Source organism: Puma concolor, chromosome E3 (assembly GCF_028749965.1).
Source record: "Puma concolor isolate L17-30 chromosome E3, mPumCon1.1.hap2, whole genome shotgun sequence".
NCBI lineage: Eukaryota > Metazoa > Chordata > Mammalia > Carnivora > Felidae > Puma > Puma concolor.
Window position 1 is genome coordinate 24,197,108 of NC_141682.1, and position 27,654 is coordinate 24,224,761.

Below are 27,654 nucleotides of genomic sequence, written 5' to 3' on the forward strand. Positions count from 1 at the left end.
AGCGTGGGAGCATATCAGGGGGTCTTGGTTTCTCAAGGAGCTTCTGGAGAGCGAGGACCAAGTCTTACACTTCATTGTCTCCTCTCTGCCAAGTGGGGCACAAGGCTCTGTGCATCATGGGCACTCGGTACATGTGGGTGATCAGAGTGTGTCTTCTCAATGGGGTGGGAGTTAACTGAAGAAAAGCAGGCTATTTTGAAACAGAAGAGGATTCTCAAGCAAGAACTAGGAGCTTAGAAAACTAGGGGCGGGGGTGGGGAGGAAAAAGAACTGGTCTCAAGCAAAGAAAATCAGAACCGAGCCGGTGCTAGGGGACGTGGGGAGGGCGGCTGAGGCTCAGCCTGGGCTGGGAGCCCAGGGGTGGACGTGGTCATTACATTCCCGGAACGCTGCTTAAAGGATCAAGCAACCAGATCGGGCATCAGGTGGCTGTGGAGAGCAACTCCACCGTGACCTGGGAGCCACTCCAGGAGCGCAGCCAGAGAGGGCCTTGTTTTCCAGGCTGGCTTTGGGGTGACTCAGGCTGGAATGAAGAAACTAGATTTCTGTATGAAGGCGTGCCAAGTTCTGTATGAACAATGTAACCATGTACGTGCTGGCAGTGTGCCTGACTCTAGAGAGAATGCTGGGGAGGCTCACTTGGTGATACCGGAGATGTACTCACTTGAAATGTCAAGAGGAAGAGCATCTCCCCAGATGACAGAGGAGTCACAAAGAGGACAGAAGGGCAGTTGGTGGGGTTTGGAGATTCTTTCCATCCCTGAGAAATAAGTCCAGAAGACAGCTAGAGATAAAAGCAGTTAAGTAGTGTCAGTGTGGTTTGGATATTCCTGCAGCCAGAAAGGGCTTCCCAAGGTAGGGATTTACATGTCATCCTCTGTGGAGGATCTGGGGCTGAAGACCCCGGGGTTAGCGAGGCAACCTGCACCCAGCAGCTCTTACCCTGTAGTGCCCACCTAGTAGAGAAACTCAGACCTCAGGATACACAGCTCTTCACAATCTGAGTGGGATCAACAACTGGGATCCATTCCCACCAAATAGGTCTGTTGAGAAGATAGGAGCTCCTGTTTTAAGGATCTGTAGGAATGCAGAGGGGGGGTGGGGAGAGGGAGAGAGAAAGGATTATTTTCTCTGTGGCAGGTTTCAAGGTGATGATTTAAATTTTAACATTTATTATTATTATTTTTTTTAATGTTTATTTTTGAGCGAGAGAGAGAGAGGCAGAGAGAAAGGGAGATGCAGAATCTGAAGCAGGCTCCGGTCTCTAAGCTTTCAGCATAGAACCTAATGCAGGGCTCAGACCCACAAGCCACGAGATCATGACCTGAGCTGAAGTTGAACGCTTAGCCAACTGAGCCACTCAGGCACCCATGTTTATTTATTCTTGGGGGTGGGGGGCAGAGAGAGAGGGAGATATCGGAAGCAGGCTCTAGGCTCTGAGCTGTCAGCACAGAGCCTGATGTGGGGCTCGAACCCACAAACCGTGAGATCATGACCTGAGCTGAGGTCAGAAGCTCAACTGACTGAGCCACCCAGGTGCCCCTCAAGGTGATGATTTAAAGAGAAGTCCCTGATCTGTAAAATAGTGACGATTTCCAAGGCCATCTTGGAGCAAAGACACCTATAGGAATGGTGCATTCTTCAAGTATTTTCTGGCATGTGGTGCTTTCCTGTGGCACCTGGCTTCTGTGACCTTGACCGCTTTCTGTCTTCCCTCCCCTAGAGCTGGAACACAGCAGGCATTGGCGAGACCCTGACCGACGATCTGCCCACCTTCAGCCTCACCCCTCTCGAGTACATCAGCAATGTAAGAGCTCCGTGCACTTTTCTCCAGGGGCAGTCATAGCATTGCAGACCGTGCCTTGTCTTTTGATTCTGGCCTCCTGGGAAAGTAGTCATTACCGCATCGGTGCTGTCTGGACCTATGCTTCCTATGGATGGAGTAGTTTCCATCCATATCCAGGACTTTATTTTTTTTTTAATTAAAAAAAAATGTTTATTTAGTTTTGAGAGAGAGAGAGAACGAGCACGATCAGGGGAGGGGCAGAGAGAGAGAGAGGGAGACACAGAATCTGAAGCAGGCTCCAGGCTCTGAGCTGTCAGCACAGAGTCCGACATGGGGCTTGAACCCACAAGCCATGAGATCATGACCTGAGCCGAAGTCGGGCGCTTAACCGACTGAGCCACCCAGGTGCCCCCATATCCAGGACTTTAAGGAAAGGCGGCTGATTTCCTTATTAAATCAACTGACGAAAAACAAGCTGATTTCAAAAATGTAACATGTTCATACACCTCCCGATGTGAGGCATGACCAGTACCTAAGGGCATCACAGTGTGAGTACACATAGGAAATTCTGACTTGGGAGGACAGGAAGCAGGTGGCCAGATTCTTCTCTGGATTTTTCAGAGGAACAGTGTGTATATAATTCTGAATTCAAATTCAGCAGACATTTTAATGAGCACCTATTATGCACCAGGTCCTGTGTGGAATACTTTCATGTGGAATTTCACAGCAGGAAATAAATCTCTTCAGAATTGTACTTATAGAGGTTTAATATTAGAAAAAGAACAGAATAGACCCTACAGAGGAGCGGGGCAGTTCAGGGTCCTTTTCTCCTCCATTCACCCCTGGGAGTTGACAGTCACCAAGACATCTGCACGTGGCCTGCCTTTTCCTTCCTTGCTGCAGTCTAGCTCTGTTGCTCTTGGAGGTCGGTGTGCATGACAAATACTAGGTAGAGGTAATATAGTCCAGCTCTGAGAGACATTTGGAATTCTCCAGGGTGATTCTGGGATAAGCAATCTCTGCCTAATGCTGTCATTTTAGAACCCACTGCTGTGCCAGTTATGACTCTATTGTAAGAGATACAAAGGAATTTTAAAAGTGACCCTTGTATGGTTAGAAATGTCTGGTGATCCCACCAGCAGTACTGAGGAATATGGCATTGTTTTCTCTGTCGGTTGGGAGGGTGTCCAGTTCAAAGTGGCAGTCACTTTCCTCCCGTTTTCCAGGCCATTACCTGATAACCTTTACTGATGAAACTATTCAGATGTGGGCTGCTTTTCACAACAATGGCAATAACCTTATTTTTAGACTTGAGCCAGTATGCATTACAATCTAAATTGATTCCGGAAATGATGTTGCTGGAAGGGACTTGAGAGATTATTGAATGATCTTAAGGAATCACTCCTGAGGAAACTGAGACATGGAGGAGTAAGGGAGGGCCCTTTTCCACTTGGCGTGACCCCCCTGAGTTACAGATTGTACCTGGGGGCTGGTGACCTGCACTCAGGAAATGAACACTCATCGAACCCACACTGTGTGCAAGCTCAGTGCTAGGCTTTTATCAATGCCATGAGTTAGCGCGCCGTCTAGGCAGAATTTTATCTTGACAATGTGAGCTGGTTGGCAGTAATGTTTCACAGGCCAGCAGCAAGGCTGTGGGGAGTGAGAGAGGGGCAGGGAAACCATTTATCCAGTGGCCACTCTGTTAGGACGCCAGGAGCTTTATGCATGTATCACAACATTAATTTCACCCTTGACACGGCCCTTTGGAGTAAGTATGAGGTCATCGTCATGTCAGAGATGGGGACTCCAGGAAGGTCACACGGTGGTAGCGCCAGAACTCAAGCCCAAGTCCATCTGACCACAAAGCCAGCTCTTCATTTTTCCTGAGTCACTGAGCTTACCCAAACAGGATGTCAAGGAGTATTTATTGCGTATGGGAGAACGGTAGAAAAATATCCTCAGGTGCGATGGTAGGCATCCCTGTCTGCACTGATTTCCAAAAGATGAATGTCGACAGAACTCCCGAGGGAGACCTGGAGTCATGGGAACTGTCCAGGGACCACAGCAGTCCCCACCATCTCAGCCAACTCGTTGAAGTTTAAGATACCAGGTTATCGAAATTTGGCACCTAAGTGACACTTTGCCTCCTTGGTGAATGCCCTCTCCCACACAACAGCCGCACGAACATGATATAGGGCAAAATAGGAGAAAATGCTTTGAAAAATGAAAAACACCGTAGATGTGAGGTATAGTGATCCTGACGCTTCGTTTCAAGTACAGCTGGGTGTGTGGATTTAGCCAGAAGGTCATGGCTACAGGTGAGAAGTATACCAAACACAGGAGAACTCCCCGGACTCTTTGCACATAGTCAGTATTCAGGAAGTACCTGCCACGTGGAATCAGAATGGAGAAATCCCATAGCATCCTTTTCTTCTTCCAGCCTTGTGGGAAAATGATGAATTCGTTGCCATTTGCAAGCTGAAAGGCATGATGATGGTTGTTATTAGTGAGGAAAGTGGCCCACTTGTCTAGTTTGAAATTTTTTATTTTTTTACATTTATTTATTTTTTGATAGAGACAGAGCACAAGTGAGGGAGGGGCAGAGAGAGAGGGAGACACAGAATCCGAAGCAGGCTCCAGGCTCTGAGCTGTCAGCACAGAGCCTGACGCGGGGCTTGAACTCACAGACCGTGGATCATGACCTGAGCCGAAGTCGGACGCTCAACCGACTGAGCCACCCAGGCGCCCCCCACTTGTCTAGTTTGAATGAGAGACTGTACTAAGTAAATGAAAGGAAAAAAGGCTGACTTCGCTAATTTTATCATCTGTGTACCTCTTTAAAGGGAGAGCAAACTACTCTGTTTTGTTAGCATGATGGACCATAGGATGTTTAGACTTACTATAGCCAGCCCACATTCAGTATTTGGAAATGTGTGGAATCTCCCTCTGGGCTGGGAGATTTTGGGGGTCTGCCACCGTGTTGGTGTGTGTGAGGCCAGGAGGGGAAAATCTTACTTGGATAATCCTTGGACTTTCATTTTGCAGAATCAGTATCAACTGTAAATTTAAATGTATGGGATAAATATAGAACCCCCCAAAAAGCAACAACAGGCTCAAAGCCATTTAAGAAAAAAAACAATATGTTGTGATAACCTGAAAATCAACCTCATTTGTGAAACAAAAGCATATATTGACCTTAAAACCAAAACAGGCATGAGTTTTAATAGAAACTGGTGTCTGAAGTCTATCCATGATGACTGCCATGTGTGTCTGACAAACACAGGACAAACACTGTATTATTTGTGGGCTCATCCCAAATGTCTTGTAATCTGGTCTTTTACGAGCCCCCACCAGCCAAGAAGGTGGTGTTGATCTTTATTTTCTAGAGTTTGTATTATCCAAACAACAGTTTTCCCTCCAGGTTAATTCATAAGTAGCTTTTTTCCCCCAACAAAATTCCTTTCTTCTCTTAGTTAGAACATTTCTAAAAAAGAGACCCACAGCCAAGTCCAGGAGACAGGATTTGAACTCTTGCTTGGCCATGCACTTGCTGACCTTAGCACCTTACTGGTTTGGGATCTATGAATAGTAATAATAACTTATTATTGCTTGTCAGTATCTATTACCTCATTTGAGGTAGAGATTGCATTGAATGCATTCCAAAAATACTGAGGCCATTAGTGTGAGGATGAATCTGTGATATACATGCAAGTTCCCATTGATTTTTTTAAGGTGCTGTCGTAGCAGTCAGTATTACTGCACACTGGAAAGATCAGGGGCTGCCCCAGGCCTAATGGTTTTGTCTGCACCCTAAATGCCTGCACGCGAACGTACTGCAGAAATAATTACCTGTGTTAGTGTGGGCTGAAAGTGCTTTCTTCTGTTTCAGATTGGGCAGTATATCATGTCCCTCCCCCTGAATCTCGAGCCTTTTGTGACTCAGGAGGACTCTGCCTTGGAACTGGCGCTGCATGCTGGGAAGCTGCCCTTTCCTCCTGAGCAAGGTGAGAAGGGCCCGCCAGAAAGCGAGGAGGGGGCTCGCTGTAGCTGCCGGCCTCCCCCTACCCGCACACGCCCCTCTCCAGACTCCCTGGGAGAGAGTTGTTGGACCCAGGAAAGATGGGGTCCACCTGATGTACCCCGCCCCCCGACCCCGAGGAACTTCTGCAGGACAGAGTAGACTAGGGACAGGGCGTCCTGACTGCTTCACCGTGTGCCAGGTGTCCCTGGAGAGGGGCTCCACCAGTGCCCCTCAGCCGGGGAGGCAGTGGCACGAGGGTCCCAGGTCCGGGTCACACGTACTCACTGGAGGTAGAAGCAGGGTCTGCAAGGGTCCCATCCGGTGAATGCGAGCCCCTTCTCTCTGGGAACAGTGGCACCCAGAACAGTTTTGCTCGTGAGAACAAACATAAACCCTTCACCATAGAGGTGATGTTCCTGTCCAGATGCCTCTGGCCACAGCTTGTTCCCAACCCCCCAGGGTTCCTAGATCTCTAAACCGACAAGGTAAAATGACAATGAATTAAAACTTTTCCTTTTTCTCATGATCTGGGCCTGGCGAGGTTGAACAGGGACCATATACTTTCTGATCAACAATCATCTTATCCTAACATTGGATATTATAGGCCTCCTTCATAAGGTTGGACAAACAGAAAAATCACGTGATATTAGGCCTCCTTCATAAGGTTGGACAAACAGAAAAATCACGTGATATATGAAAGATTCAGCAGCTTAAGAAGGTATCACAGTGAGAATAAAATCACATCTGGTTCTGGGGCGGAAGCCCTAGATTTCACATTCTTGTCCTTGTGCTTGTTTATGTTCATCCTGTCTTGGTTTTTAACTTTCTAGTTTGTGCTTGTTGTATAGATGCTAGATATCAAACAAGGTCATGGGTTCGAAAGAATAAATCATGACGTCCCATCATCGAACATGATGGTGTTTCCGTTTTCCCACATGCCCTCTGGACGCCACTGTCTGCACAGATGATATTTGACATGCAGCTTTATGTTCTGTATTATTATTATATTATTATTATTGGTGGTGGTGGTGGTGGAGGAAGCACTTTGCTTACCTTCTCCTAAATGTACTATTTTTCAGTGCTCGTCCCCATACTTTTTTGTTTGTTTTAATGTTGCTCTCCTTCCTCCCCTTCTTCCCATTTCTGCTATCAGGTGGCCACCTTCCTCCCACCCCCCAGCTCAGGCCTGTGTGGCCAGAATGGCTGCTCCGTCCTCCCCCTTGCCCCGCCCCAGCCTGACTGGCTCTCCCCGACGTGGGCTTGTCACATCGCAATCTTGCTGGGATCCCGCAGCCATTGCCTGTTTCCTCCGACATGGGGTCCGCGTGGTTCTCAGGGAGCCCTCTGTGACCTAGCTCTGGTCCCCCAGCACTGCCCCCTGCTGCACCCCCTCCATACCCCTTCTCCCTCCCCGTAAGTGGCGTGACACCAAGAGTCACTGCGTGCATAGCACCAAGTGTGTGGCACACACACTCGACCCATGCCAAGGCCTCTGGTGATTCCCGTAGCAGCCCCGGAACAGCAAGACTGTTGTCCCCTCCATTTTACAGCAGACGACGAGCATCTCTGAGAGGTTGGGCGGCACCCAGCTCATCAGTGGTTGGTGGCCTTGGCCCAGGTCTCAGTCCTGACGTGCCGCCTGTTCCCTATTGGCTGTGACCACTCTCCCGCCTTCTCAGCTGGTGTGGGGCTGCCCTCCCTCCAGGCCCTCATGGCTATGCCCAGTCCCCTGCCTTTGGGAACACAGAGATCACTCTCCCTCCCCTGACTGTTTCTTCTTCTGAATCCTCTTCTCACTCAAGTCGATACCAGTTGACCTAAGTTGTGATGGTTTTCGGTTCCCTGCATTCCCCACTGAGACCATAGCTCCCTGGCATGTTTGTGCCATACAACACGTGCTGTGGGCCTGGTCACTCGGAAGGTAAAAGCTGTTGGTGATGGGATTGTCCTGAGCAGGACCTTCTGGTGACCTTTTCTCCCTCCTAGGGGATGAGCTGCCTGAGCTGGACAACATAGCTGATAACTGGCTGGGTTCCATTGCCAGAGCCACCATGCAGACCTACTGTGACGTGATCCTGCAGATCCCTGAGCTGACCCCGCACTCCACCAAGCAGCTGGTCACCGACATCGGTGAGTTCCCCCCCACCCCCAGGATGGGTGATGGGAGGGACAGCTGGGGCCCGAGGCATCTGTCGACTCCAGCTCTCCCCTTGACTTCACCTCTGAGCTTGGCTGTGGAGCGTGTTACAAATTCAGATTCTCTAGACCTGGCCCCCAGGGATTCTGGCCTTGTGAGTCTGGGTTGAAGGCTGGACGTCAGTATTTGGACAAACGTCCTGGGGGATCCTGATGGGCTGCCGAGGCTGAGCGCTGTTAAGGGGAGCTTCAGTGAGGCGACTCGAAGTAAGCGATACAAACGTGTGTTGTGCTGCCTTGTCTTCTGCTGCTGCATTTGTATAATCACCCAAACCAATGTTGTCACCACGCACCAGGCATGCCAGGCACTGAGCCGAGCCCTCATACCCACATCCGGTGCCATGTTCACGTTCAGAGCTCCCCTGTAAGGTTGGCATGTGACGGAGGTCTCCCCCTCCGTCGTGCTGAATAACGAGGCCACCTACCTCGAGGCCGTGATACCTGCCTGCCCCCTGGGTTAGAGGGGCACGTGTCCACCTGCTCCCACCGGCACCCATCCCTACAGGATGTGGTGCTCTGAGACTGGGGTGCTGCAGGCAGGTGGAGGGGAGTCTCCCCACTCTCTTGGTATCATTCCATTGACCTGTCTGCTCTTCACCTGAGGCAGCTCTCGGGGTGGTGGGGAGAGGGTGGTAAGAGCCTCGAAGATCATCAGCTCCCTGGGGACCTAGAAGAGCTTTGACCTGGATGGACCACAGGGCCAAGCCGCAGAAGAGATAGAAGTGAGGCGCCTTCCTCCAGGTCCCAGAGCCACTAGTGACAGAGCCAGGCCCGGAATCCAGGTGTCCTGGTTTCATTCCACCGTCAACTCTGAGCGGTTACAGAGGAACAGCCAGCCCTTCTCCACGTCACTGGGCACAGTGTTCAGGGAAGACGGATGAGGAGACTCAGGGGCTTATAGGTGGTCCCTGTTAGTACAGACAGAAGCACTGAGGACGGAACGTGCCGGAACTAGTGAGATGTGGGCATTGCCCCTATTATTTCTCTCTCTCTGTTCGTGTCCCCCTGAATCCTGTTCCCCATTCAGCAGTGACAGAGCATCTGTTGCGTGCCAGCTGCAGGGCGTGGAGCTTTCGGCCATCCCTGGGTTTACTGAGCTCACACAGTGAGGAGTGTGGTGAGGAGCCAGGAAGGCAGGGCTGGTGTGTGAAGCTGCCAGGCGGTGGCACCACGGGTAGCACCCCAGGGGAGGGCTGTGGCCACCTTAAAGATAAATTAAGCATCCAAACAAAACCCAGACTCACTCTGCTGGTCAAACAGAAGTGTCATGGGAGACCGTGGGCTGCCACTCTGATGCAGCTCCTAGCTCCCAGTAGAGTGGAGCTCAGTTACGGATAAATTTGTGCGGCGACAGGTACCTGGCCAATCGCTGGCGCCCTTCCTGGGAAGCAGCCCATCCTGGGCTGGACATGAGCCAGCCAGCCAGCCAGGGCAGGGCAGGGCAGGGCAGGAAGCCTCCAGAAGACACCAGGGAAGATGCAGGCCGCGCCTGGAGCTGCGGTCCCGTCAGTGAGAAGACATGAGCCCCGCCATTGACGGAAAGTCGGCAGGCGTCTGCAGGGCATGCCAGGGGTCTGCGGAGGAACCAGAGAACGCCGTAGGCAGCTTTCCTCAGGTCCGGGTTGTGCCTGCCCAGGAAGGATGAAGTCGGGGCAGCACTCGGTTACCAGCCGCGACACATGCTTCCATGGCGACACATGCTTTGTCCCATTTTGTCCTTTCTGACTACATGGCATCGACGGAAAGAAGCAGAGACTCAGTGAGAAAGGACTTCGCTGAGCTCAGCCCGAACTTGGAAACCAGTTTTCTCCTTCCCCGCTCTGCCAGTGTTGGTTAGAGTCATGGGGCTGCTTTTTAGGAGGACAGAGTCGTTGAACCATCTCCTGGAGATTCTCACTGCTGTGGTCTGGGTGGGCTCAGGAATGTAGCCTCAACTGGTGCCCCAGGGGGTTAGCACGGGAACTGCAGTGCACTTAGGCACCGACCTTGACTTCGTGGTGGGGATTCTGCTCACAGAAGCTCTTGTGTCCCCTGACTCCTTGGGTTCTCCATGTGGTAGGTGGGGTCCACTGGGGAGTGTGGCCAGGAAGTCAGAGGAGTCCCACTATAGAGCTTTGGGTGAGGTCAGCTGGTCCAGCTGGAGCTGAGCGTGTGGTTGGGTGGTGGGGACGCTGTGGGGTTGGCCAGTCCTTTCTTCAGTTAGAATTCCTGAATTTGGGCCGAGCTCACAGTAGGTTTAATCCTCTTGGGAAAACCCTCAGAGTAAAGGCCTGGCTGATGGGGGCAGAGTGGACACCCAGCATCTTGGGGGTCTTGGGGTGGACCTCTCTGTTTCTCACTCAGGAAGGCCTCTAGGGCTCTGTCTCGCTCGGCGCTCAGTCTGCTTAGCTGTGTCTGTCTGCTCCCCGTCCCCACAGATTACCTGATCAACGTGATGGACGCCCTGGGCCTGCAGCCATCTCGCCCCCTGCAGAACATTGGGACACTCTTGAAGAGCAAACCCGAGGACTACAGGCAGGTCAGCAAAGGCCTGCCCCGTCGCCTTGCCGCCACGGTGGCTGCCATGCGGGGTGTGGAGTACTGACCCCCACCCCCGGGCACCCCATTAAGAAGAGACACAGGTCTGGGGTCCTAGGGTCACAGAAACTCTGCAGAATGGAGTTGCTCAAAAAATCTGCCCAGCGTTGGACAGGGTTTGTCTTAAAAAGATGCGGTTCATTTGTATAATCAAAAAAAAGGGGTTGTAATTAGAGGTATATTATTTATTAGAGCAGGGTTTTCAGATGATTTTCTAAAAGATCCGATCTTGAAAATGGAATTGATAAATATTGTGAAAAGAAAGCTGTTTTCTTTCCTCCATGAATATTTGGGTGCCCCCTGTGTGCCATGCTCCAAGCACTGGGACCCGGCCGGGAAGGAGGGGAAGAGGCACCGAGAAGGTGATGTCAGACCGTGGCACCAGGGAAACAGAGTGCATCTGGGGGAGGGGCAGCCCCCACACCAGCAGGTCAGACAGGTGTATGGCAGTGAGGGACCCGTGTGGGCCAGGCCCCGGGGGCACATCCAAGGTCAGTGGCATGGAAATAGGAAGTCAGGTCAGAGGGGCGGTGGGGGCCAGACCACAGACTGGCCTGTAGGCCGTGGTGAGGACTTGGGCTTTTGCTTTGTCTTGTTTTGAAACTCACGGATCATGTGGATTCTGTCAGGGTTTTTGCCAGTAGCTTCTGTATCTGTTAAGACTGTAATTGGCCACAAGTAACAGAATAGTGTAATTTGAGTGACTTTAGCAAATAGGTGTTGATTTTTCTCAATAACAAGAAGTCACACGGTGGTGGCTGTGGGCACTGACTCAGTGGCTGGATGGAGTCAGGACCAGGACTAGCCTCCTGGTGATCTTGACCTTTTCCTCGTGTGCCTCCTCCCGGTGGGCTGACTCCTGCAGCTGCAGGTATCACATCCGCATTTTGGTGGGTGATGAAGGCAGAGAGGGCTTGGTCCCTCCCACCGTGGAGGCAGAGGCCTCCCCGGTGGCCCCCGCAGCTTTCTCCTTGGCCTCACAGGCTGTTTCTTGGTCACCAGGCATCCCCCCGGCTGCAAGGGAGGCTGGGAACGTGGGGTCGGGGCTGGCTCCAGCCAGGGTTTCTCAGCCTGGGCACTATTGTCGTCTTGGGCTGTCCTGACTGCTGTGCACCAGATGCTGGTGGCACTCCCCAGCTGTGACAGCCAGAAAGGTCTCCAGACGTTGCCTGAGGGAGGACAGACTCCCCTCCAGCAGGGAAAGCCTGGCTTAGACCAAGCAGGATTTGTTGCCCTGAGGAAGCTGGGTTTCTGTGAGCAAGGGAGAAGGGGGGCAGTGTCTCTCGGCGTCCATTATTGGAATCGACGTGAAGCGTGTTCCCGCTTCTGGACACGCGTTACTTCTCTCTCCCTTATGCCCCTCCACAGCCTCTGAGGCAGCATGTATCATCCCTGTCTTACACCCGAGGGAACCGAGGTGGGAGAGGTGTAAGGGGCTTGTCTGGAGTCCCTGGCACCGTGGCTCCCGCAGTCCTGACCACGGAGCGGGAGGCAGGCAGCACCGCCTGGCCCCAGCTGGGTCCGCCGGCTCGTGCCGGCTCTCGGGAGCGGCACCGCCGCGCCCACGGCCCCTCGTGAACCAGCCCCTCCGGGCTGCCGGGGCAGGTGTCGCGCTGGCTCTGTCATCCAGGGGTTCCCATGCGCTCTGTCCTCACATCCTCGGAACCAGTTTTGCTGGCCCTGAAAGAACTGTGAGTCTGCACCAAGAAAAATATTTTGGTTTCTCATGTGGTGGATCACAGACTGTCCCTGGCAGGGATCGAGCCTGGCTCCTGCCTCGAAGAAGCGAGAGCCGGAAGCCTGGAAGGTGAAATGTGCTGTGGAAAGTGGAAATCTCTTTGGGGTGACCTCTGTGCCAGTGTCTGTAAGAGCTGCTTGATTCCTGGCTTTGCCACCTCCCAGCCATGTGACCTTGGGGAAGTCACGTCAAGTCTCTGAGCCTCCTTTCCTAATGTGAAAAACGGGAGCCATGGTGGTCCCTAACTCAGGGTTATTTGAAGAGCCACCGAGATACAGCAGCGGGTGAAGCACATAGCAAGTGCACAGTGAATGTTAATTTCATAGTCTCCGTTGTCTGTAACCTACCATCCCTTTTGGGGTAAAGATGGGAATTACAGAATGCTATTTTCTGGGCACTTTGGGTCCTGCCAGCCTAATTTTTCAGCCCTGAAAGTCTCTGATGGCCCCAGGGTGGGAACAGGACAGAGCTCCTCTCCTCCATGTCCGGAGGGATGAGGGGAACCTGTCTGTCTGCCTCAGAGCCTGCTTCGGAGATGGGGTGTCATCCGTCTTCACCCTGGCCCTCAAGGCTGCCCTACGAGCAGGGGTGGCGCTGCCCCCCATCAGCCTGGCCTTGCTGTCACACGTCCACACAGAGCTCTGGGGGCAGGGAGCACCCTTCCCACTCCTGCTGCAAAACATCCCGGGCAGAACCTCTGAGTTCAGGATGAGTATGTGGCCCAGGCCGACCCAATGGCCTTCATTCTCGCGGCTTTTGCTGGGACACTGTACAAGAAAGGGGAGCTTTTCTCCCACTGAAGTTGCTCAGCGGACAGAATGGAGTCTGGAACCTGTTGGGGTAAGAGCAGCACATGGAGAGAACCTATTTGAGTGGGACATCAACACAGAGGAAAATAAAGCCAGGAGCTGAAGAAATAAATCACCCCCACAGCATCAGATGAGACAGTAAAGACGAAAACCCTGGGCTCCTGTAAGGGACCGGCATTCTTATGACCGCTGGCAGCAAGAGGATGAGGCTGGAGTTTTACCTGTCACATACTAGAAGAGTGATCTCAGGCATCTGACTTCACCTCCCTGAGTCTCAACTTACTAACTTACTCCGTGGTTATGAGAATTAAATGGAATAAGACTTACAAAACACTTGGCCTGGCGCCTGGCATGGGGTGTTTGATACAATGTAGCCATTATTTGATGCCAACAACAAATAATAACAGTGGTGACAACTATCCCTCATAATAAAAGCAGTAGTCCTAGGAGTAAATGTGGTAACCACCAAGAACTGTGACTCCAGCCTGCAGACTCGCCTGGCCCCGAGCTGGGAAACCTGGCTTCCCCTGGGCCCTCCACACACAATCCCTGACAGTGCTGCCTTTGGCCACAGTGGCACCAAGTCTTTGGCACCTCCTTCCCCCACAGGTGCACTGTGGGCACTTAATGGGAGGCCAGCTTGTTTGCCGTCCCAGCCAAGGACCCAGGTGTTCTAGACGGGCAGGACTGAGCCCTCAGATGCCCAGGCTCCTTCACGACTGGGGCTGGCAGGTGGTCAGCCATCAGCACCCGACAGACCCCTTTCTTCTTTGGCAACAGCTCCCTGATCGCTCTGGGGAGAGCCATCATGGTTCCCATATGTAGCAATTAAAAATACAAGACACTTAGTTAAACTTGAATTTCAGAAAAATAAATGATTAGTATAATATCTACCAAATATTATATGGATTTACTTATATTAAAAAATTAATTTGTTGTTGAGGAGCCTGGGTGGCTCAGTTGGTTGAGCGTCACACTCTTGATCTTGGCTCAGGTCGTGATTTCTCAGTTCATGAGTTCAAGCCCCTCGTGGGGCACTGTGCTGACAGTGCGGAGCCTGCTTGGGATTCTCTCTACTCCTCTCCTACTCTCTCTCTCTCCTCTCTCTCTCAAAATAACTAAACTTAAAAAAATTAATTTGTTGTTTATCTGAAATTCATATATAACTTGGCGGCCTGTATTTTATCTGGCAATCCTTGGAGCCATGACCCTCCTTCCCCTCCCCCCCCCCCCCCCCATCACCTTAGAACCATGTGATTCTGCTGGGGGCCACCTGGCCTCAGGTATGGGCAGAGGCTGACCAATCCAAGCAGCCTATGCAGCTGGTCACACTGATTGGTACAGAGATAAGCACATTACCCAACCAGTGACCAATGAGAGTCCACCTGGGAACGTGCTGAAACAACTGGAAAAAAGGTATTTTCTCCTGTTGACTGAGCTGGGGAGCTGGGGAGTTTGGGGTTGCAGATGGGCTTTCTTGCTGTAATGTAAGGAGAGCCTGCCTGGGAAAGCAGAGAGACTGAAACATCATCTGAGCTGCTTGAGATTCATTTAAGCCAGCTTGAGTCTTACTCTCACCATCTCTGTCCCTGCTATCCAAAGAAGTATAGTAGATGGCATTTGAAAAGTCATAAGTCCACTGCATCAAGGACAACCCAAAAAGAACTTTAAAAATCACCTGCTTGGATTTCCCTGATGAACATGGATGCAAAAATCCTCAACAAGATATTAGCTAACTGGATCCAACAATACATTAAAAAAATCATTCACCACGACCAAGTGGGATTTATACCTGGGATGCAGGGCTAGTTCAATATCCACAAAACAATGTGACTCATCACATCAATAAAAGAAAGGACAAGAACCATATGATCCTCTCAATAGATGCAGAGAAAGCATTTGACAAAATACAGCATCCTTTCTTGATAAACACCTTCAAGAAAGTAGGGATAGAAGGATCATACCTTGAGATCATAAAAGCCATATATGAACGACCCAATGCTAATATCATCCTCAATGGGGAAAACTGAGAGCTTTCCCCCTAATGTCAGGAACAAGACAGGGATGTCCACTCTTGCCACTGTTATTCAACGTAGTATTGGAAGTCTTAGCCTCAGCAATCAGACAACACAAAGAAATAAAAGGCATCCAAGTCAGCCAGGAGGAGGTCAAACTTTCACTCTTTGCAGATGACATGATACTCTATATGGAAAACTCAAAAGATTCCACCAAAAAACTGCTAGAATTGATTCATGAATTCAGCAGAGTTGCAGAATATAAAATCAACACACAGAAATCGGTTGCATTCCTATACACCAACAATGAAGCAACAGAAAGAGAAATCAAGGAATTGATCCCATTTACAGTTGCACCAAAAGCCATAAAATACCTAGGAAGAAATATAACCAAAGAGGTGACAAATCTATACACTGAAAACTGTAGAAAGCTTATGAAAGAAATTGAAGAAGACACAAAAAAAATGGAAAAAGATTCCATGCTCCTGGATAGGAAGAACAAATATTGTTAACATGTCAATACTACCCAAAGCAATCTACATATTCAATGCAATCCCTATCAAAATAACACCAGCATTCTTCACAGAGCTAGAACAAATAATCCTACAATTTGTATGGAGCCAGAAAAGACCCCGAATAGCCAAAGCAATCTTGAAAAAGAAAACCAAAGCAGGAGGCATCACAATCCCGGACTTCAAGCTGTACTACAAAGCTTAATCATCAAGACAGTATGGTACTGGCACAAGAACAGACGCTCAGATCAATGGAACAGAATAGAGAACCCAGAAATGGACCCACAATCAGATGGCCAACTCATCTTTGACAAAGCAGGAAAGAATATCCAATGGAATAAAGACCGTCTTTTCAGCAAGTGGGGCTGGGAAAACTGGGCAGCGACATGCATAAGAATGAACTTGGACTACATTATTAAACCATACACAAAAATAAACTCAACATGGATGAAAGACCTAAATGTAAGACAGGAAGCCATCAAATTCGAGGAGAAAGCAGGCAAAAACCTGTTTGACCTTGGCCACAGCAACTTCTTACTCAACACGTCTCTGGAGGCAAGGGAAACAAAAGCAAAAATGAGCTATTGGGACCTCATCAAAATAAAAAGCTTCTGGACAGTGAAGGAAACAAATCAGCAAAACTAAAAGACAACCAACAGAATGGGAAAAGATATTCGCAAACAACATATCAGATAAAGGGTTAGTATCCAAAATCTGTAAAGAACTTATCAAACTCACACCCAAAAAAACAATCCGGTAAAAAAATGGGCAAAAGACATGAATAGACACTTCTCCAAAGACGACATCCAGATGGCCAACCGACACATGAGAAAATGCTCAACATCACTCATCAGGCAAATAAAAATCAAAACCACAATGAGATACCACCTCACAGCTGTCAGAATGGCTAACGTTAACATCTCAGGCAACAACAGATGTTGGCAAGGGTGTGGAGAAAGAGGATCTCTTTTGCATTGTTGGTGGGAATGCAAGCTGGTGCAGCCACTCTGGAAAACAGTATGGAGATTCCTCAAAAAATTAAAAATAGAACTACCCTACGACCCAGCAATTGCACTACTAGGCATTTATCCACGGGATACAGGTGTGCTGTTTCAAAGGGGCACATTCACCCCTGTGTTTACAGCAGCACTATCAACAATAGCCAAAGTATGGAAAGAGCCCAAATGTCCATCCATGGATGAATGGGTAAAGAAGATGTGGTGTGTGTGTGTATATATATAATGGAGTATGACTCGGCAATCAAAAAGAATGAAATCTTGCCATTTGCAACTACATGGATGGAACTGGAAGGTATTATGCTAAGCGAAATTAGAGAAAGTAAAATATCGTATGACTTCACTCAATATAAGGACTTTAAGACACAGAACAGATGAGCACAAGGGAAGGGAAGCAAAAATAATATAAAAACGGGGAAAAAACATGAGACTCTTAAACATGGAGAACAGAGGGTTGCTGGAGGGGTTGTGGGAGGGGGGATGGGCTAAATGGGTAAGGGGCATTAAGGAATCTACTCCTGAAATCACTGTTGCACTATAGCTAACTAATTTGGATGTAAATTAAATAAAATTAAAAATCACCTGCTTGAGGGCCTTCCCTTGGCCAGGCCCTTGCTTCCAAGCCAGTATGGATGCATCAGGGTGCATCAGGGCATTCCGACTGTCCAGCCTGACAAAGAACAAAGCCTCAGGTCTGTGTCTTCTACTTTTATTTTCTAGAACAAAATATGTGCCACCTGGCAGCAGGCCCCCCATCCCTGCCCCTGGACCTGATGCTCTTCCTGCTTTGCACAACTGCTGCCCTCACTCAGCCCATTTGCAGGGCTCAGCCAAGGCCAGGACGGAAGACTGCTGGGTCTGGGGAGAGACGGCAGGGCATGTCTGCCTGTGTGTCTCTGGAGCAGTGACTGGCATTGGGAGGAAACCAGTGTGCCTGCAGGGGAGGGTGCTCTAGGGTCTCTGGAGCCTGGCTGGGGATGTCCCAGCCAAGGATCAGGCCAGGTTGGAGGTACGGGCAGGAACCAAATGAGGACACATTTCCCGTATCTGTACCAGCACCGTGACCCCACACAGCCCTCGGCTTGGGACAGGCCAGGAGCTGCTGGTCTCTCTGTAGAGGGACACAGACTCTGGCCCCGGAAACCCATCGTCTTCCACTGGGGAGAGCACCACAAAATGAAGTCTTGGGCAGTGATCTCAGCTTCTTGGATCTGACTTCTGGGCTCCCTGGGTCTAGACGGCATCGCCCTCACTGTCCGACTCGATGATATCCAGTGGTTGCAGACGGAGGGAGTCATAGTTGGGGGGTGGGGTGCCCGGGATGGGCAGGGTCTGCTCATCAGGATAGGTCCCAGGGTCGGGGCCCAGCCCGGCCACGTCGGGCTCGAAGCTGAAGTTGGTGTGAGCCTCCACCAGCTCAGCCACAGTGGGCGGCGGGCCGGCATAGCAAGCCTGGGCCCGCCTTTGCCGCAGGCTCTTGGCGAAGGCCACCAGCTTGATGATGGTGATCCACACGAAGTCGATGAGGATCTCTCCAAACTCGATGAGGCACAGCACTGAGCCCCCCATCCAGAAGCCAAACTGGCCGCCCAGGTTGGAGAGCAGCCAGACGATCTGTGGAGAGCAGGGGGCTGAGGGGCTGGCAGGGCTGGGGGTCAGGCCACAAATTCCTGCCTTGAGCCCTGCCCCACCTCCCAGGTTCCTGTGAGGTGGGCCCTTGGCCGGGAAGGAGGATGGGGTGACCATCTCAGCCCCGGGGAAACTTCTTGTGACTCCTTTAGGGACGCTCCTAATTCCCCTGTTGGTCTCGGGACCCTCCCCACCCACAGGGTGCAGGGGCGGCAGGGCTGGGGTGTCAGGAGCCCCCAGACTCACGTTATTGGCTGCTGACTCCTCAATGGTGCGATAGTTGAATTCTTGGAAGTAGATGTTGAGCTTGACGATTCCCTTCCTGTAGGAGCAGCAAGAAGGGCTGGTGCCCCCTCCCCAAGACACACTGACACACGCACATGCACACTCACAGGAAAGGCAGCCGGGAGGCCCCAGTCCTCTGGCTTGAGCTTCTCACATGTCCACTGCCATGAGTGGTGAGGTCCAAGCAGAAGCCCAAAGTGCTGCCCTTCCTGGCCCCTCTGGGCCTTGGGCCACAAAGAGCATCTCTGCCCAGCATCACTCCTGTGGGCCCCCAGACTGGCTCTGAGCTCCCCTCCCCCACCCCCGGGGCACCCGGCCCATACACAGCCTCTCCATAGAGTCCTAAGCCTTGCTCCTTCCTCAGGGGACCCAGGGCACAGAAAGTTGCTCGAGTGGGCTTCCCCTTTACACCTGATACTGCTCAGAAAAGCTATGCTCTCTTGTACCTCCAGGCTTCTGCCTAGACATCTTTGTCTCTTACTTAACAGCTCCTGCTCCTTCTTGGAGAGTTAGCGCAAGTGTCACCTCCCTCTACAGACCTCCCTTATCTCCCAGGCAGAGAGCTCCTTCCCTGCTATGCTCCCAAAGGAAGGGTCTTGTATAGACTCTCATCACCAGAAGCCCTGCTGGCATATTTCTGTCCTCTAGACTGGAACTCCCTGAGAGGATGACCTGTGTCTTTCCTGTGCTCAATTTGCATTTGTATTTGATAGATGGAAAAATGGAAGAATGGATTGAGGATAAGTGGGTGGATGGATGAGGGGATAATGGGATGAATAGGTACATGGGTGAGTGGATAGATGGATGGGAGGAAGATGAGAGGGATGAAGGATGGGTGGACAGATGGACATATAAGTGGATGGATGGATGATGAGTGAATGGGTGGATGGATGGACAGATGGACATATAAGTGGATGGATGGATGATGAGTGAATGGATGGGTGGGTGGATAGATGGACAGATGGGTGGATGGATGGACAGATAAGTAGATGGATGGATGGACAGACGGATGGATGGGTTGTTGAACGGGTAATGGATAGATGGGGGGTGGATAGGTGAGTGGATAGATGGATAAGTGGAAATCTGGAAGGATGGATGGATGGGATGGATGGGTGAATGGGTAGATGGACAGGTGCATGGGTAGAAGAATGGAAGGATGGATGAATAATGGAGGAATGGGTGGATGGATAGATGGGTGAAAGGGCAAATGAACAGGTGACATATGGAGAAATAGGCTCGCCTTTGGGAAGTGGCAGACTCTGAGTCCCATTGGCTGGCCTCTCTCTCATTTCCAGTGCCTCCTTCTTCAGGCTTTCTCCTGGATCTGACCAGTGTGAGAAGGTGTCTGAATATCTGCCATACATCCAAACCCTCCCCTGAGGTTCTGGTTCCTTCCATTTTCTGCATTCCCCAGCCCCTAAGACTCTAAGCTCACCTGCTCAAGGTGATATTAGTGCTTTGGTCCCGCTCCTGAGACAAGACATGGAAAATCCAGTCCTGGAATCCAAGAAGGCAACTGAAAAAAATGGCACCTGCAGCATTCCCTCCCAAACATGGGCCCTGGGATTTGGGGAGATGGGGGGAGGCAGACCACAGCCCTGTAGCTTCCCGAAGCCCCCGGGACCATGTGTTGGCGCTGGGAGGAGGAAGGTAATAGTGCGCACTGTGGCTGCTGCTATGGGGAGAAGGCACTCTAGTCTCCAGTCTTCCCCCCAGAGGCCCTGCCATCCTGCACCAGCTCTTTCCCACCTCTGGCCCTCGAATTTGCTGTTGTTCTTCCAGAATCCTCCTCCCCAGCCCTGCCCAGGCTGGCTCAGCCCATCCTCCTGCGTTAACTCAAATGTTACCTTTGCAGGGAGATCTTCCCTGACCGCTCTGTCTAAAGCGTTTTCCCCTGGTTACTCTCCAGTCATCCTGTTTCCCACCCTTACCACACTGTGAAATGATCTAACTTCTGTACATTCTCTCTCTCCCACCAGAATGTAAGCTCCATAAGAGCAAAGGACCATTCCTGTCTCGTTCACTGCCGTGTCCCCAGCACAGCGCTTTGGGGAATCATTAGCGGAGGGACAAACAGCCCGCAGGCCTATGCCCAGACCTGTCCCTAGCCCAAAGGTGGGCGGCCAGGAGCTTGACCACTCCACCATTCTCACCTCGGAAGCCTCTGAAGGCCAGTCAGCCATGGAGATGGTCATCTTGTACTGGGTGTCACTGGAAGAGAGAAGGCAGCCCTGTTGATGTCCCTGCCAGCACTGTGCCCCCACCCTGCATTCCCCCCCACCCCCAGCACCCACACTCACTTGCAGGACTCCTTGCACATGTTGATGCAGGTCTCCCTCTGGGCCACGCTCATGCGCATGTGTGAGTAACAATAGGCTGAGCAGGGTGGGTGGGAGGTAAGAGACTTAGAGTGGGGGTTTCTAGACGTTTTCCTCCCCTCCTCTGAGCCTGGGGCTGCCCCCTACCCTCCTGGCCATGGCCACCCCAGGCCTGTCTCTAGACAGGGGGAAGTCGTCTCTGTGGAGGGTCACCCCTTCCCACCCTGCCCCTCGTGTCCAGCCAGTTTTGCCCCAGCCTGGCCCCGGGGTGGGGAGCCTCCCCCAGACATCCCAGACTCGGCTCAGCAGGAGCAGAGCGGCTTTCCTCTGCTTGCCATGCCCATTCCGGGCTGGGCGGTGCTCACGGGGTCATGCATGAAGGGATGGGTGGTTGGAAGGGATAGTTTTCCCCTCTTGTCTACATACGTTGTTGGTTTTAGAGGTGGTGGGACTCGCTCTGCCGCTGACAACATCCATCATGTTTGGACTCCAGGCCACCAGGGCCCCTGAAACCCTTGGAGGCCACCTCGGCCTCCCCTCCCACCCAACACCCCACAGAGATGCCCGGCGAGCCCACGCAGACACGGACACACATGCTGAGGCTGGTACACGTGGCCTTGTGGGTGCATGAGGGAGCGCACACACACGTGTGGGCATGCAAACCAGCGTGCACAGATGCAAACACGGAAGCAACCCAGGCACGAGTGCCCCGGAGCCCTCTCCCGCATGCATGTGAAAATGTAAACACACACGTGTGCTCGCCAGCAGCTGCCCACAGGGCTCATGCATGTGTGGGTGTCCACGTGGTACACATATGCACCAGGACGGAGTGGGGCCCAGGGGTGGGTGGGGAGGGGGGCTGCGGACTGTGAAGACCACACCCCGGCTATGTGATCAGAGCCCTGGCGGGTGGGGGCCCCCCCACTCACCCCAGTCGGGGAACTCCCGGTTGTTGCAGTATCTCTGCCCACGGGGCAGGGGGTACAGGTAGTGCCCACAGCTGCAGTTCCGGATCATGTGGTCTTGGAAGCAGGAGCGGATACAGGCCTGCAGTGGTGGGAGAGGGGGGACATGGATGTGGCTGTGATGTCCCCACCCAGCCCCGGGGGGCCCGGGAGCCAGGGGAGGGGTCCTTCCGGCTGAAGAGCTACGCCTGCTGACCCCGCAGTCTGGGCGTGGCTGTCCTTCCCTGTCCCTGGTCCTCGGTACCTGCAGAGGGGCTCACGCCAGACCCAGCTGTCTGAGGACGGCCCCGCCGCCTATCAAAGCTGGTGCCCCACACACGGCACGGGGAAGGGTGGCTTATTCCAAATACTGCTGGGGTTTCAGGTCACCGTGACCTGGTTCCCCCACATGTGGAGGCAGCTATGTGTCCTGCAGTCACTCAGGGGTGAAGCAGGGTGACAGTCACAACTGTGGGCTAAGGTGAGGAGGGCCCAGTGCTGGGCGGGGAACAGAAGTGGCTGTTACTCATGTGTCTCGGCTTGTCCGTGTGTGGAGGACCCTTGGCGCCAACCCTCGCTCTCTCGGGCTCTCCCCTGCTCCCCTCGGCTCTGCCCCACCAGCCACGGAAACTGCCCCCTCTGTTGTGTGCTCCTGCTGCTCCCCGGCCTGTTCCTTCCCAACCTAGCACACATCCTGTCCTATCGTGTTCTTCCTGACAGGGCTGTGGCCTCCCTGCAAGCACAGCCGGGAGAAGCACAGGGGGTGAGGGGCTAGAGGGGTCACATGAGGGGCTCTGACTATGGGCAAGGGTCTCCCATTCTTCCAGACCTCACTGTCTCACCTGAGATTAGGAATCCTCTCTGGACCCCATGACAGAGGCTGGGGGTGGGGAATGGGGCGGTGCAGGCAGAGCGCCTGACCAGGGCCTGGGTCTTTGCCAAGGTCTCTGGCCAGTGAGGCTGCTGCACCAGACAAAGCAAGAGGTGAGGTTTTTCTAGAATGAGGTCTCTAAGACTGGGCCTGATGGATACCTCCATGGCCTCCGTCTCTATGCTTCCCATCTCTCTGTGCTGCCAGTCTGTCTATCCCTTCAGAAGCTCAGAAGGTTCCCCCAAGTTCCTCACTGCAGACCGAAGCCCCTCCAGATAGAAGGTGGCCAAACTGGCCAGGTCAGAGTGTGGGGTGGACAGGTCAGCCAGGCAGGGTGGGCCGGAGGGTGGGCACAGGGGGCACTAGATTTCCAGTAACCTAGACAAAAGGGAAGTGCACGCCATGCTCAGGGCTCTTAGGCACAGAGGCAGGCACTACGCTGCCCCCCAGTTATGCCTCAGTTTCCTTATCTGCAAAGGCAGCCTGGGCTGGGGGAGAGGTGTCATTGAGCGGTCACTTCTGTCACTCGTGCAGAGGTTCGGACTTTCCCAGATCCACTGGGGCTGGGTCTTAGGACAGGCCTCCCGGGCTGACCCTGGAGGTCAGGGCGAAAGAGAAGCCCCAGCTGCAGCGAGGGGAATTGAGGCCGGATACAAAGAGGGTAAACTGATGAGGCGTTTGCACTGGGGCCTGTAAATCCCAGCTTCCTCATTCCTAATCATTTTACCTCCATCTCAGCATTGTTGTGAGGATTAAATGAATTAGTGTGTGTAAAGCACTTGGAACAGTGCCTGCCTAGCACACGATAAGCCTGCTACTCTTCGTATATTAATACTTAGAACAAATGAATGTTATATATATTATAAGTGCTATTCTTGCCCTGTGGGGTGTTGAAAGGATCAAATGATGAGGCAATACATGTGAGCCCTTAGCACAGCATCTCTCCCACACAAGGGTTCTTCTTAGAGACCCCAGAGTGAGATCCCCGTGTTCTGGGCACCCCCAAAGGGCATACCTGCAGAGGGGAGATGAGCAGTGGCCAGCCCTGGGCCCTGGAGAGCACCCAGGGAATGGACCGGCTCCACAGCCCCAAGGGCCACCAAACCCGCCAAACTACCCAGCGGTCACCTACAAAAATCCAGCAGAGCTGGCCTTGCCGGGCCCAGCTCCCCCGGAGCCCCGAGGCCCTGGGCTTGGTAGATGTGGACCGGCTCTAGGTACCGAGGCCCGTGAGGGCTTCTTACCTGGATGGAGTAGGTGGTGTTGTAGTCGCTGTAAAGGTTTCGCACGGGGACGTCAGAGCCATTCATGGTGCACTGGCTGTAGGGCTCTCCCTTGCGCTCCAGCTTGTCCTGTGTCCATAAAGTTTGCTCCTGGAGGCCCCAGTCACCCCTAGGAGGCCCCCTTTGTACCTCCCTCCCATGGGGGTCTGTGGGGATGCCAAAAGGGGATGGGAAGCCATAGGCCCCAGTAGGTGCCAGATGATGCCCGTCTTCCCCCACGGCATGGCCATCCTGGTGGCGGGAGGGAGAGAGGTTCCAGCCAGAAGATAAGGCAGGAATGGGCCATGAGGGAGGGCCAGCTCAGCCCTGGGCAGGTAGGGTTCCACCTTCGGTTCCCCTCGGCTGCGGCCGTACCACCAGCACCCCGATGGATGTCTCCGTCCCGGACATGGCGTAGATGCCCTCGTCTTTGATGAAGGGGTATGACCTCTGCTCATGGAGCATCAGCCGGGCGCCGGCCGTGGACGTGAGGAAGGGCACATAGTCGTCCTGGCCTATGTCCAGGATCAGCTTCAGGCCTGCGGGAAGGTGGGGCCGAGGGCTGCCTGAACTCACTCCCCAAGGCTGAAGGGAGACCCATCAGCCACTTATCCAAGCCCCCAACCCCAGAGCCCAGGGGACCTCCAGGGCCCATCCAGGAAACTGGCTCCGCCTTGCAAAAATGAGACTCCTTGCCTTCTCCAAGGCGCCCGTCCTAGCCCAAGCCACCATGTCTCCCCTCTACCCCCATGATCCCTTTTCCACGTGGCAGGTAGATCCAGGGGTGCAGCGCAGCACCGGCCCACCTCAAATCACATGAGTCCTCATTCCCTTCATTAAGTCTCACTTGGCCTCCATGCTCCTGCCTGCTGCTGGGCCATTACAAATGCTTCAAGAACACTGTTCCCTTTACTCTGGAATTATGTCCCTACCTTAACCCTCCAAGATCCTCCTGCTCTTCCTTCGGATCTCAGCCTGAGTCACTTCCTCCAGAAGCCTTCCCTGACTACCAAGACAAGGTCTCAGGGTCTTTACTATTTGCTCTTCTAGCTCTGGAGCTTTCCTCCCAAGTATGTGCCTCCCTTACATGATTCTTTTATTGTCGGTCTTCCTTCCCCATTCGACGGTTCCCTTCTTGTGCACAGAGACCAGCCCCCAATGTTATGCACCATAAGACTATGCTGGGTGGGTAGGACAACAGGCTAGTATTTATCGAGCACTTGCTATGTGCCGAGTGCTGGGCCCAAGTACCTTATTATACATGATCTCCCTGGCGTTCACAAAAGCAAAGCTGCTATTCTTATCCCCATTTTGTAGGTGAGGAAACCAAGGCACAGAGAGGTGAAGAGACTTGTCCAGGGTCACCCAGCGAGAAAGGGGAATTGTTGGGGTTCTATCACAGGCAGCTGAGCTCCTTAGTCTCAATCGTCTGCCGTGAAGTGAGTTGACCGGTACCTCTGTGATGCACAGAGATTTCAGGGACATAATGGCTGGTCGAAGGGAGGTCAGTAGCCCCCGGTACCCCTTTTGACCAACAGCCCTGATGGTTAGAATGACAGCCTGCCTCTTGGAGTCTGGGGAGGTCAGAAGCTCATGGGAGGAAGGATCGCTCCCACCTGTGCCTGGCTCACAGCCGGAATGCCGAAGCCATCCTGAGGCCACTGTGAGTCTTTCCCCAGAGACGGACCAATGCAGTGGCCTCTGTCATCGATCACTTCCCCTTCCCCTGCTTCCATTAATCCTTCACCCTCTCTCTGTCTTGTTCAAGAACTTGGTTTAGCAACGAGGCTAAGTAAGAGTATGGGCTCTGCAACATGTTAACTGTGTGCTCTTGGACAAGTTAATTTAAACCTTCCAAGAATATCCGGCATGTACTGAGCATTTCGCATTTGCCCGGCGCAGTACTGAGCAGGTGGCTGCATTATGTCACAGTGATTCCACGAGCTATACACAATATGGTCTATGATGCTACCATATACTGTCTCTGGGGAGACCAAGGCTTCCAGAAGTTCAGTCTGGATCTCAGGATTACCTGGGGTCAGCGGTAGGGAGTTTTCACTCGCACACGGGAGCCTGAGTTCCTGACCCCTGCCTGTGCTGTACTGCTTCTGAATCCTCACCTTGCTGATCAGCAAAATGGGAACCTCAGTCTCCACCCCAGGTGTTTACGGGAGTTGAAGGTGATAAAGGAAATTTTCAACCTTTAACATACCTCGCCCTGCTTTCAGGCTCCCAGGGAGGCTGTACTTTAACATTTACCAGGGTCAAAATGACTCCACCAAAACCTCAGGCTCTATTTCTGGCCCCAGCACACATTGTACATCTACTTTGTTAAAACAAATAACCAAAAAGGAGCATTCCTAATATAAAGAAAAAAAAAAAAACCCTCCCTGGTTCCCATAAGATTAAAGTCATACAGTCTTGCAGATACTAAAAACATAAGATAAAGTCTGTAACTTTCTGGAACGTTCTTCATCATGATGGTTTGTAACTGTTGATGTAAAAAACATATATAACCCTGCACCAAACTTCCTTTCCCGGTGCACTCCCTTCCTTGTCAAGACCGTGTATCCCAGGCAGCTGTCCTAACGTGGGCTCGAATGAAACTCTTCCTTTCTCTTTAAAATTTTTAAAAAGGTTTGTTCATTTTGTGTGGACAAGGGAATGGCTCCCCACCCACCGAACAGGTTGTCCTTCCCTGTGCTGCCTCCTGTCTAATCCAGGCCCTGACCCTCGACAGCTGATGGTCCTTTGGTCTTTTAGCCCCACGTGGTGGGGATTTAAAGCCCCATGGCTCTGACCCCAGGATGAATCAAGACTCACCAAACTCAGCTCCGGGGTTGGCTGAAGGGAGCGCCTTCTCCGTCATGCCCCAGTTGAAGATATAACAGTTGCCATAATCAGGGTGGAAGATGGACGTGAAGTTCCTGAAAGAAACACCATCAGCGGGGCGCCTGGGTGGCGCAGTCGGTTAAGCGTCCGACTTCAGCCAGGTCACGATCTCGCGGTCCGTGAGTTCGAGCCCCGCGTCGGGCTCTGGGCTGATGGCTCGGAGCCTGGAGCCTGTTTCCGATTCTGTGTCTCCCTCTCTCTCTGCCCCTCCCCCGTTCATGCTCTGTCTCTCTCTGTCTCAAAAATAAAAATAAAAAACGTTGAAAAAAAAAAAAAGAAAAAAAAAAAAGAAACACCATCAGCTAGAGATCAGGGCCCACCCAGCAGGTGCCTCCCTGAGTGTCTGTGGTCTGGGGCCTGGCAGAGCGGAGCTGGGAGGATCCGACAGGTGGGCTGGGCAAGCAAGGAACTCACATAGAGAGAAAGGTGGCTGAGATGGTGGGTCAGAGAGGGGGTGAGTCGGGAGAGGGCCCAACAGAGGCCGGGGAAAGAGAAGGCTTTATAATGAGGCATGTAGAACCCTATACAGGGTCCTCTCTGATGTCCTGGAAAGGTTTCCTAAGGAAATAAGTTAACAATAACAACAAATGTTTCCATAAAGATGCTCGCGGCAGTAGCAACGGTATAATGCAGTTTCAAAAGAATTCAGTTAGAATCACTCACCATCAGGGAGATACAAATCAAAACCACAATGAGATACCACCTCACACCTGTCAGAATGGCTAACAGTAACAACTCAGGCAACAACGGATGTTGGCGAGGATGTGGAGAAAGAGGGTC

The 27,654-nt window shown here is 52.2% G+C and overlaps 2 protein-coding genes across 3 annotated transcripts in view; one reads left to right on the plus strand and one right to left on the minus strand.

Moving 5' to 3' along the window:
- Positions 1-17,261, plus strand: part of COG7 (component of oligomeric golgi complex 7) — an 89,273-nt gene extending 72,012 nt beyond the window's left edge. Inside the window, exons 14-17 of the mRNA XM_025916899.2 lie at positions 1,724-1,807; positions 5,679-5,793; positions 7,797-7,940; positions 10,424-17,261. Of these exons, the coding sequence (XP_025772684.1) occupies positions 1,724-1,807; positions 5,679-5,793; positions 7,797-7,940; positions 10,424-10,590 (510 nt within the window). The 3' untranslated portion in view covers positions 10,591-17,261. The remainder of the gene's footprint in view (positions 1-1,723; positions 1,808-5,678; positions 5,794-7,796; positions 7,941-10,423) is intronic.
- Positions 17,262-17,366: 105 nt separating this feature from the next.
- The window catches only part of SCNN1B (sodium channel epithelial 1 subunit beta), a 62,376-nt gene continuing 52,088 nt past the window's right edge, over positions 17,367-27,654 (minus strand). For both annotated transcript variants that reach the window (XM_025916785.2, XM_086692752.1), the window contains exons 5-13: positions 26,806-26,909; positions 24,358-24,521; positions 23,965-24,072; positions 21,835-21,952; positions 20,888-20,963; positions 20,741-20,798; positions 20,023-20,084; positions 18,549-18,624; positions 17,367-18,287 (exon numbers count right to left, since the gene is read on the minus strand). In XM_025916785.2, coding sequence (XP_025772570.2) covers positions 17,907-18,287; positions 18,549-18,624; positions 20,023-20,084; positions 20,741-20,798; positions 20,888-20,963; positions 21,835-21,952; positions 23,965-24,072; positions 24,358-24,521; positions 26,806-26,909 — 1,147 coding nt within the window. In that variant the 3' untranslated portion in view covers positions 17,367-17,906. The remainder of the gene's footprint in view (positions 18,288-18,548; positions 18,625-20,022; positions 20,085-20,740; positions 20,799-20,887; positions 20,964-21,834; positions 21,953-23,964; positions 24,073-24,357; positions 24,522-26,805; positions 26,910-27,654) is intronic.